Source organism: Sander vitreus, chromosome 14 (genome assembly GCF_031162955.1).
Source record: "Sander vitreus isolate 19-12246 chromosome 14, sanVit1, whole genome shotgun sequence".
NCBI classification, from domain to species: Eukaryota; Metazoa; Chordata; class Actinopteri; order Perciformes; family Percidae; genus Sander; species Sander vitreus.
Window position 1 is genome coordinate 17,078,459 of NC_135868.1, and position 12,207 is coordinate 17,090,665.

The 12,207-nt window shown below is 40.0% G+C and overlaps 1 protein-coding gene across 1 annotated transcript in view; it reads left to right on the forward strand.

Annotated features, from left to right (window-relative positions):
* Positions 1-12,207, forward strand: part of gabbr2 (gamma-aminobutyric acid (GABA) B receptor, 2) — a 172,473-nt gene that overhangs the window by 91,583 nt on the left and 68,683 nt on the right. Inside the window, exon 4 of the mRNA XM_078268308.1 lies at positions 4,821-4,922. Within this exon, the coding sequence (XP_078124434.1) occupies positions 4,821-4,922 (102 nt within the window). The remainder of the gene's footprint in view (positions 1-4,820; positions 4,923-12,207) is intronic.

Genomic DNA, 12,207 nt, shown 5'->3' on the forward strand with positions numbered 1-12,207 from the left:
TTTTGAGTCCATTTGTTACCTTCTTATACAGATGGCATTGTTCCATTATAGGATAATTCCGGTTTATTTAAATCAGGTGTATGCTCCATAAGTGTGGCTTTTGCAGCTCTATGAGCCGTGCTACATTTGCACTCTTCACTTCCGTCGTAGAGATTCAGGGAAACAATGACAGCATGCTGTGGTAGCCTCTTACAGCATTTCACAGAATTATGGTTTTTAACTTGTCTCTGAGTCTGACTGAAAGCAAAACACAGAAAGAAGCTGAATGAAACTGCCGTCATGGCTACCTGCATGGGGATCTACTGCAGTGCTGTTTCCCAGGACGACAAGGTTAAAGTTATGTAACGCTTGTTAGGGATCCAGTCAGTGGCATACACTCGCGCATGCTCGCATGCAGGCACGACAACATTACTTAGATTGCCAGACAAACAGGGCCCACCCAGGAACAGAGCAGCCATCATCGGCCGTCAGATAACCTGACTGAGAACAGGATTAGGACTCTGTCCTCTGCCTGGGACCCTTTTGAGCTCAAGTGTTTAATTACACTGTGCCCACTAATACATTTAGCAGAAGTTACCCTCTCAGCAGCCTCTTTCTCTCAGGTCCCTTACACAGAAATATTGCTTTCAATCTAAAATGTGCTTGGTTGTAATGTACAAATGCACATTATACAAGTTTTCTTTAGATATGAGCTGCTATTACAAATAACCATTTAATGTAATTGTTTAAATTCCTCTCCATGCTGACTCTTTCGTGCCATTGTACAGGGCATGTAAGGCCATGAGTGGAAGCCATTCAAGAGCTTGACATCAGGCTGTGGCACAAGCGTTTGTCACGCTAGTTTGTACAAGCACATGACTGGCATTATAGTCTGAACTCTGGGATTTGGGATTTATACGGCGATGTAACACACAGCATGAGGGACAGGTGTGTGCAAGGACCCATCACATTGCCACTTTTTTAAATTGCATGAAAATGTACATGTCACATCCAATATTTGTATCTCTGCTGTAAATCTCTGTTATAAAAGTGTAGGGACACATGCACAAAGCTCAGACAGAAAGATGGAATGATAAAAAAAACACCTGCTAACACTCTAGTACGTGTAACACTAATCAACACACACACACACACATGAAGTCACACCTGTCACTGCAAAGGGGCTTACGCTGTGAACATGCCTGGAAATTGTGTTAATGATTTAAGGTAAGACCACCGCAGTCTGTTTGCCTGACAGTGTCATACTTGTATCATGCCTGAATCATCAAAAGCTTCTCACTCTCACTCTGCATCATGGCAATTTAGTCGGTCTGTCTGTTGCCTTAAGGGTGTGATTGTTATTTTTTGGGCAAATGTATTTGTTTAGCTGCAAATGGAAATCTTAGACAGTACTTGTTTGTGGGGTTGGTTTAGAGAAGCACATTTGCTTTGAATGAAAGTCAGTGCGCCTACTTTAGTCTTGAGATCTTGCTTAAAATGTGTGATGTGAGGTTTAAATCTTACAGGATATTGAAGCTGAAACAATTTATCAATCAACAGAACTGCAGCAACTGTTTGGATAATTAATCGTTTAGATCATTTATCAATCAAAAATACAAAACATTCCCCATTTGCAGCTTCTCAGTTGTGAAGTATTTGATACAGTAGTAAACTAACTATCTTTTGGACAATTGGTCAAATTTAACAATTAATTAAGAAAATAAAAGGCAGATTGATAATACAAACTATCCTTAGTTGTAGCCCTACTAAAGCGTTAATATTGAATGAACAATGGAATTTGTAATTATGACACACGCACACTGCTGTACCACCAATGCATGTTAAAAAAAACTTCTGCAAATTTGGATCCAAAGCACTGACAGAGCTTAAGATTTCCCTATTCAGTACATTTAACAGTGCTTCAGTGTCAGTCAGTGGAAAGGGAAGACAGCATCCACAGGCAGTGTAGGTTTGGGGGATGATACTTCATTCTGTCATATACACACCAAAGAATCACAGGGTATCCCTCAAGTTAAGCTAACCACTTTATCTTCATTTAGTTTGTGGTGGTGTGTGTGTGTGTGTTATTGTGTTGTGCAGATAAAACATTCTGCATATAAATAGAATTATATTTTGTTATTGTCCTTTCCAGACACCAATGCATTGCACACATCTGAGTGCATCTGACATTTTGTCGTGTGTTTGTGTGTTTTGTGTGTGTGTGCGTGTGTGCGTGTGCGTGCATGCCCAGATGTGCAGCAGGATTATTTCTCTTCTGTATTTGCTGCTGGGGGATTCCCAGGCTGCTGAGACAATACAGGATGTTTTTGGTACACAGGAAAAGCTGCTCAATTTTCCACCCATCTTTCAATCCATCTCTCCCCCTCCCCTCCACCTACAACCCCTCCCCCCTTTTCTATGTAAAACACGCAGTCTACCAGAACACAGATACATTTGTCCTTTTCCATCTCAGTGGAGGAATGCAACTGAAATGCAAAATCAAACCGGTCTTTTTTTAATTAATTTTTTTTATTTTTAAGCCTTTGTGATGTTGTGTATGTTTCTTTATGTGTCTGCATTATCAGTATGTCTTGCATGTGAGTGCGGTTTGTTATTCCATCCACCTGTGTGCTCGCTCCAACACACCTCTACAAACACCAAACTAACCTGCTGCAATCCCCCGTTTGTCCAAGCTGGTTTACCTCTTAGCATCGCAGCAGCAAGGCCTTTTAGATCAACGCTCAACACAGCAGGACACTGTACCTTGTCCAGACCACCACAGCAATTGTTCCTCAAGAGCAAAAACCTGGTTGTATTGATCCACTCCAGCCTCCCTGTTGTTTCAGCTCAGCGAGCAGTACATTGGAGGTAATGTTTGTACAGGAGTGAGTGATGTACAGAGTGATTTAGAGCTCCCTCCAGGGTACCAGGGGGAGGAGACGATTATGACAGCAGACATTTAGAGACATGAGGGAAATGAAGTCGAGGTTGTTCAGTTTCATTGATTTTTAGATGGCAATCTTCTAGTTGATTACACAAAATAGTTGTAATGGCTAATTTTAACAACAGTAGCAATTGTAACAGTAGTAATAGTGGTAGCAGACATGGTTTCATATCCTTGGATGCTAACTGCTGTAACTATGCTCACACCATTTTGATGTGTAGCTATTCATGAAGTCGTACTCCACCTGAAATCCATCTTTTGTATATATAACACAAACACCCCGTAGACTCGGAAGATGTAAGCTAGTTGTTTCTGTATTGAAAGAGAACAAGGAATTTGGTCAGCTTAAATCTACAATTGATCTCAATAATACTAAATTAACAGCACAAACCAGTATAAAAAATGTCCATGGAAAATGTCACTCCCTCAGCATAATCCACTTTGGCTCGCCATTTCAGTATTTTCCAGTTTCATTTTTGTCTAAATGTGGTTAAATAAATAAATGTTTGCCAGTTTGAATGTTGCCCTTCATCTTTCTCTGAAACTGTGTTGGAAGTATATGCTGCAGGAATGGTTTGAAATGTTTTCATGGGTGTTTTAATGCCTTGAAGACTATCATTATTAAAAATATAAATTCAAGCTGACCCAATCCTCCATTCGCTTTCAATAAGGAAACCCACAACAAATTTCAAGCTAAACATAGATTTTGGATGGCGTGTCACTCAAAAACAGTTTTTCTATGTATATAATATGCATTCCATAAATCCCAAGGCACTCCCCAATATGTATTTGAAGCAATATAAGACACATTAATATGGATATAACCTATATACATGCACAATTAGAGACAACTGTAAGGCATCTGTTAGCTGTTACTTGTTGTCTCTGCCAACTGAGCTTGTTATGCCCATTTGAGTGCACACCGTCTCTGATGTTTCAACATGGTCCCTGATACCAAGCTCTCACTTGGGGGGGTGGAGAGGCCGATGGCTGCAGGGCATGGCCAGGGGACATCAGAAGAATTTTGTCAAAGAGAGAGGACGAGATGTCAACAGTAAACCTCAGCATGTAAACTATAGATCTTTCTCATAGCAGATATTTTGACTTAAACAAAGGAGTAGCATTAATAATGACTGCATTCCATTTAGGTGCTCCCATGCAAGGGCCCTGGTATTGTGCATGCTGGCTCTCTGGTGTCACTTACTGGAACACCTATGTGGAACAGAGCCATCATTAATGGTATTAGTTACACTTGTGTTTTTCCTTCTATGACAAGTCAAAATGTCTGCATTGGAAAAAAAGGTCTTTTTTTTTTAAATTGTAGCTTTGAGGAGAGAAACCAGAGGGATTAATCATAGTATGTGTGTTTATTTTTGTGGGGCAAGAGAGAGAGGGAGAGAGTATGATAAACCACCTCCAGCTCACCATCACGGTGGGGTACTTGCTTCCTTCTTCTCTGATCCCATTTCCCACCATTCCATTGAATCAATACATCAAAGCAGATGTACAGCTGCTGCAGATACATTTATAGTACTGCACATGCAGTATGTCTGCTTTTTGTCAAGCCTTGGATAACCAGTTAAAATTATTCAAAGCATACAGTTGGGTTTTCTTGTGTCATTCCAAATTCACATTGGATATTGTGAATGATACAGTATACTATATATATATATATATATATATATAAATATATATATATATATATATATATATATATATATATACACACAATATACAGTATGTGTGTGTGTATATATAGAGAGAGAAATAGGTTAGATGATAAATAAGACAAACAATGGACATCTTACATTATAAATGATCAACCATGCTAATGTGCTTTCTCCTTTCACTCTCTCTCTGTCTCGCGCTCTCTCTCTCCCCTCTCCTTCTCTTTTAGGTGAGGAATGATCTAACTAGTGAGCTGGAGAAAGCAGACATTCAGATTGCAGATACAGAAAGTTTCTCCAACGACCCCTGTGTCAATGTCAAGAAGCTCAAGGTAAGTGAACCAGCCTGGGTGCTGAACAATTCTATCTAAGTAAATAAAAAAAGGTAAATGATTCAAGGTCAGTTTTATTCAGATAATTCTCAGATACAACAAATGACTCGGGTCCATTTTTTATTTTAGTGTCATTATTTTTAGTTATTTTTTTCTACCCTGGGCGATGACTAATTTATCCGAAAATGGTCCCGCTTTGACTGGGTTGAGCAGGACTGTTCTCAATGAGACTAGTGGAGGCCTAACGAGGACACTGTAATGACCTGCTCTGACTAATGGATGGTTGATAGCCCTTTTAGCTAAAAACAGACACATACACACATGCATACAGGATCTCATCTCATCTCCTCTCTTCTTCTCTCCTTTGAAATTAAATGAGACAGAACAAAATGAGACCTTTATTGGGCCAATATTGAGATGTTAGACCTGTACATCTTTACACAATTTACTCCTGGTTGAAACATGCATGGTTGATCAGAATTGCTTTGATGAAGCAAAAATGCATAACATTCAGATGTAAATGCAGTCAAGAGTGATGGCTAAATTATCCAAACTATTTCCAGAGAAAATCAGTGATGCATCTGGCCTCAGTTGTATATGCACAGTGAGTCAGTGCCACATACAGTTCACAGTAGGAAACATTGTCAATGGAAGTAAATCAAACACACAATCAATCGGCTGGTGAGCTTATGGTGAGTAACATTCAAGGTGTTAGTGTAAAGGAGCATAAATATATATTTTATGTTACGAAGCACAGTAACAGAAAAGATGTTACGAAGAGAGCAAAAAAAGAAAGTGAAGTGGAAGATATGACGTATGCAACATGGAGCAGGTTAAAAGAAATGCAACAGAGAGATTACGACACAGAGGGATAGAGAAGAAACAGGAAGATAAGCTGTCTTTCCTAAAATATATGTGTAACTCTCTATGTTGAGGGCTGACATTTTAAGCTGACATCCTTCCTTGATCAACTCTAAATATGCAAATCACAGTGTCTCCTCGAAAGCTTTTCCGAACGTTTGGATGGGGGGACGGGATATGGGGGCGCCCTCTGACACCCTAATGGTCCGTTTCCCGCTCATCTCGCAACAGCAGTTTGCTGTCTCCCCGACAGCTATGTAATATGAAGAGGTAGATGTTGACACAGATTTTGTGATGAAGGCTGGTCTTTTTTTGGTTCACTGTTGTGTTTGATTTTGCGACTGTGTGTGGGGAATAAGGGGGCCATGGCGTCACTGTGTGATCCACAAATAGAGCACTTACATCTGTGATCCAGCTGGAATATTCAAAAAGCAGACAGGCCTCCTACAGCCTTCTACAGTACATTTCTCTGTCACTGCCTTTTTCATCTTCATCTCTTCTTTTCTGTCCAAAGTACACAAACACACACACACACACACACACACACACACACACACACACACACACACACACACACACACACACACACACACACACACACACACACACACTATTACCTTCTGTGACTGAAGGCCAATTTAGGGAGCATGCATTCCATGGGAGGCCACATTAGAAAAATGTCCTAAAGCCTTCTACAGTACATTTCACTGTCACTTTCTGCCTTTTTCATCTGCATCTCTTGTTCTCTGTCCAAAGTACACACACACACACACACACACACACACACACACACACACACACACACACACACACACACACACACACACACACACACACACACACACACACATTATTACCTTCTGTGACTGAAGGCCAATTTAGGGAGCATGCATTCCATGGGAGGCCACATTAGAAAAATTTCCTAAAATCTAAATTAAGTCCAAAACACTTTATTATTTATTATGATTTAATTATTTATCATGCATTCAGAAGTCTTGCCCCTCAGATATGACATAGTAGAGGATCGTCCATTTTATTTTGGAACAGTTTTTGCCTCACTAATACAGCCATTTTTGCATGAATTTGTATTCTAAAATATGGTTGATTTGTTAAACCCTAACCCTAACTTTAACTTCCCCTTTAGTTACAACATTATTTGAAGAGCAGCTGTTTCCAATTTTAGATTTGAGTGTTCCCCTTGGGATGTGAATGTATTTGTGGTGGTCTAACCCCCCATATCCACAACCTCTTTAACCTGTGCAATAGGTGCTGTATATTGGCCATGATTATAGCATAATAATATAATCCCAGAAGTAAACAAACAATTGTCTTTTGGGCCTAAAGACTCAGAGGATTCGCTCAAGACAAATGGTTTGAACTAATATTATCATTATAGGTTTGTCGATTTTGTATGGTCTGTTATTGATATCATCAGGACAGCTGCTGCTGTTCCTGCAATCTGCAGTGTTTTCTTAGCTCTCTTTTGAAACTGATGAAGCACCTCTGCTTGTCTAAATTCCCCAAATGGCACCATGCAAAGGTCTCACACTGTGAACATGAAACACACAGTCCTCCTCACATCCAGCTTTAAAGCTTTAGTGCGTAACTTTTTGATATTAATGAACGTCACGTTACATTTAAGCCATTGCCAAATGAGTTGCTACAAGTTGAGTTGCGCGGTCACGGAAGGCGTGTATCATGTGGACGCGCTGACAGTTTTGTTGTTATTACTTAGAATTCCTCGTGGGAGCGGCAGAAACTACGCACTATAGTTTTAAGGGCCAATCCACTGTATTTGACAAACTGTATTTGACTTTGTTGACAAGGTCAGGAATGCTCCGAAATTGTTCTGCTTACTGACATTATTTTAGGGACTTTTATTTTGAAGGCCTGTTAATTCATTAATCAAGTAGTGATCAAACACACACACAAATCGTTACTGCGAGTGTGCACACTTGATCACATCTGCACACAGCACACCCGCTGCACAGTAATCATTACAAACAGATGCGGATGGTTTAGAAGGGTAGATGGGTAGAAGCAACACATTGCCCAGTCTACAAATCACGTCTCCCACAAGCTCATAAAAGGCCATCATTAGGTGTGTGTGTGTGTGTGTGTGTGTGTGTGTGTGTGTGTGTGTGTGTGTGTGTGTGTGTGTGTGTGTGTGTGTGCGCACGCCTGTGCCTAATAAGCCAAACAGTGCCTGATTGGCCTTATGTGGAACAATATTACTCAAACCATTATCCCATTTAAATCACCATCCTAAAGTTACAAACAACCCTGTCATGAAGCAGTCAAGGCTGCCCTTACCACTACCCTCTTTGAGAACAATTATTGTTATAGTTATATAAAAGCTTTATCAATGAGGGTAATTTGGGGCCCTGTAGTGACCCAGTCCATCTGTAACTGACAAATGCAACACACTCCCTCATGCCCTTGCCCACAGCTACACAGTCTTTTCATGTTTTTGCAATGAAGGCCAGAATTTATACTGAATCTGTGGTCCTTGGCCATAGCTGGTGTCATTTGGGTTAAGGGCCTTTCCTCCAGGGAAGGGCAGTGTTATTGAAGGTCCCATGGCATGAAAATTTGACTTTATGAGTTTTTTTTAACATTAATATGAGTTCCCCTAGCCTGCCTATGGTCCCCCAGTGGCTAGAAATGGCGATAGGTGTAAACCAAGCCCTGGGTATATTGCTCTGCCTTTGAGAAAATGAAAGCTCAGATGGGCCGATCAGGAATCTTCCCTTTATGACGTCATAAGGGGGGGTTGTACAATTTCCCATAAACGGGAGTTTCAAAAACCTACTGCAGTCTTCTTCATAATAAAACATCTTTGGTGATACGTCACGCGAGTCATTTGGCCAATCACAATCACTGACATTAGTTTTGAGGTAAGTGGTGTTATCTGCCAACAATGTTTAACGTTAACGTTATAATGGAAAGCAAGCTTGGAGGCTTGTCAGCTAAGATCAGCGAATTGTGTTGTTAGCCTACAATGTTAGTTCAATGTGAATGCTAATACGGCACCGGTGCCTTAACGACTGGTATCTACCAGACCGAATAGCAACGCGGATTTCAGTGCCACTTAAATGGGGGTGGGTCCACCTTTTTCTTTTCTTTCAGCCCTTCTGAGTTTGCAGGTATGAAGGAAAGCTCATTGTGGGACTGGCTTTAGTAGCTGTAATTCTGCACCGAGGCTGAATTTCAGGAAAGAGACTTCAGATACAGTATTAGGGGACCACTGAGGCCTATATAAAAGCATCCAAAAAGCAGCATGTCATAGGACCTTTAAGTAGACACACACACACACACACACACACACACACACACACACACACACACACACACACACACACACACACACACACACACACACACACACACACACACACACATTAAAATAACGCAAGACAGCATCCCAGAAAAGTTCAAAGTTGCTACCTACCCTTCTTGCACATCTACACGCGTACACATTGTGATGGTGCCAGAGCAGTGGAACAGCACTTTAGAGCTTCATACAAAAGACCCCTTAAATGCCCCAGCATGCCCTCTGGCTCTGATGAGAAACCACCAGAGAAGCCTTTTGGTTGTGCTGCTTAGCCTTCTGAATGCGCTCATCGTCTTTAGTGTGTGAGGGTACGGGTTTGTCCTGTATGCAATGCTAGAACTAGAGGATTTTGGCTGAAATTAATCTTAGAGCTGTGAATTTCAGAGCAGATAATACATTAGCATCTATCTATCTATCTATCTATCTATCTATCTATCTTCATTTATTTATCTATTATCATCTATCTAACTAATCTAAATATACTGTATTTCTCTATACAATCTATCCAGTATATCTGATTTATTTAGAGGAATAACTACAATGTTTGGCTGTTGGGTAGCTCTGTGTGTCTAATGGCCTTGAGGAATTGGAATTAAGATGACAGTGATTGGTTGCCCCCTCTGATCTGTGGATGCATGACATATGGTAGAGATTGCCTAAGGGAAGAGGACTTCATGAACTATGTTCATAATGGTTTGTCATTATCCACAATAAAGGCCGGACACCGATTTAGTTTAATTATAGCTGTTGTGTTTATCTCTTTGTTTTGTTTTTTAAGCTTCCTTAACTTTATTTTTTAGTACAGTACAACCCAACTATAAAACATGTTTATCAGAGTTTTTTTTTTTTAGTTTTTTTTATAATTGAATTTCAAAAAGGCCATGCTTCAAATCAGCAATGACACTTAAAGCTTTCAGTGTGTGGTTGTTTGTCATATATAGCATTTTCACCTAATCGAAAAAAGACTGAGCACACTGAGCACTTAAAGTACATGACATTGCTGTAGAAAACACACTCAATATTAAGTATGTTTTCATAAAGAATGAGAATCCTATTAAAAGACAGCTGTTGGTGACACATACCAAAACAATAAACCATTAAATTCTATATTTAGTAACAAAATTGATTCTTTCAGTCTTAAGATTTCCTTCATATTGCTCAGTGTCTGTCTGTCTGACCTGTCAGGGTTGAATAAGGGCCTTATGATAGACTTTTCTCCACACATCACCTCCAGCCTTGTTGACCAGATGTAGATTTATCAAAACTGTGTCAGTATTATTGGATTAGATTTGAGGCAATTTTGTACTGTAATGTGTGTTTGTCACCATCTGTTTTGTGTGTGTGTGTGTGTGTGTGTGTGTGTGTGTGTGTGTGTGTGTGTGTGTACAGTACTACACATATGTATGTGTTAGACTGGTTAGCCCCAAAGGCTGATCTTTTCTTTTTTTTTCACCACCATGAAACATGCTACACTTCCACCCGGGCAATCTGAATTATTTACTGAGTCAATCACCAGGCCTTGTGCTCTGAATCCCCATGTAAATTTGTGCTCGTCAGCCTGGTTGGCAAAGAAGACAGTTCCGCCCGCTGATGCTAATGTATCTGTTGTTATGGATCGACACTTGACTTGATATTACCTTAGCCTCTCAGCAAAAGCTTCGCCACCCAGATCCCATATACTTTGTAGCTACAGATGAGATAGACATTGTGATGAAAATACAGTACGACAACATGATTGAGTTTATGTCCATTTGTTTGATTGCCTTTATTGTCATTGTACTTTACAATACAGCGAAATTAGGAGAGCTACTCCACCGGGTGCATACAATAAATACAATAAATAATCCTTATAAGACATATAAAACAGAATAAAAACAGTAAAAGAGCAATAATCAGATAAATGCAAGTATCAAAGTGCAGGAGGTGATTGGGTTTGTCTAACTACATTTGTTTAGGGAAACTATTGCATTTGGGAAGAAGCTATTTTTAGATCTGGTGGTGCTGGATTGTATAGACCTATAATGCCTACCAGAGGGTAACAATTGAAACAGGTGGTGGCTAGGATGAGTATTGTCCTTGATGATGTTGTTGGCTCTTGAGAGAGTGCGGCTGAGTGCAATATCTGGTAGGGAGGGGAGGGGGCAACCAATGATTTAACCAATGTTAAGTTTGATGTTGCAGAATGCTGAGAAACAGCATCACAAACAAGGAAACTGATCCTAGTGCTGATGGACTTTTTTTCCAAATAGCTGTATTGACTGTGGAGTTCCTGGGTAACAAGCAGGCAACTTCCATTAATAGAAATGCTTAGCATGCATTGCAACATTACTGTAAAGCCAGAGAGTCACAAAATCACAATAAAAAGATTGCACAGAGCATAGTTAACACTGTACTGTATGAAGACAGCTGGGATAAGAGAATATATATATATATATATATATATATATATATATATATATATATATATATATATAGCATATCATGTGTAGAGAGAATAAGTATTTGATACACTGCCAATTTTGCAGGTTTTCCCACTTACAAAGCATGTAGAGGTCTGTAATTTTATCATAGGTACTCTTCAACTGTGAGTGATTGAATCTAGAACAACAATCCAGAAAATCGCATTGTATGATTTTTTTAAGTAATTCATTTGCATTTTATTACTATTATATTTAAGTATTTGATACATCAGAAAAGCAGAACTTAATATTTGCGTACAGAAACCTTTGTTTGCAGTTACAGAGATCATACGTTTCTGTAGTTCTTGACCAGGTTTGCACACACTGCAGCAGGGATTTTGGCCCACTCTCCATACAGACCTTCTCCAGATCCTTCAGGTCTCGGGCTGCTCTGCAATACGGACTTTCAGCTCCCTCCAAAGATTTTCTATTGGGTTCAGGTCTGAGACTCGCTAGCCACTCCAGGACCTTGAGATGCTTCTTACGGAGCCACCCTTAGTTGCCCTGGCTGTGTGTTTCGGTCGTTGTCATGCTGGAAGACCCAGCCACGAATTCCCATATCCAATGCTCTTACTGAGGGAAGGAGGTTGTTGGCCAAGATCTCGCAAAATACATGGCCCCATCCATCCTC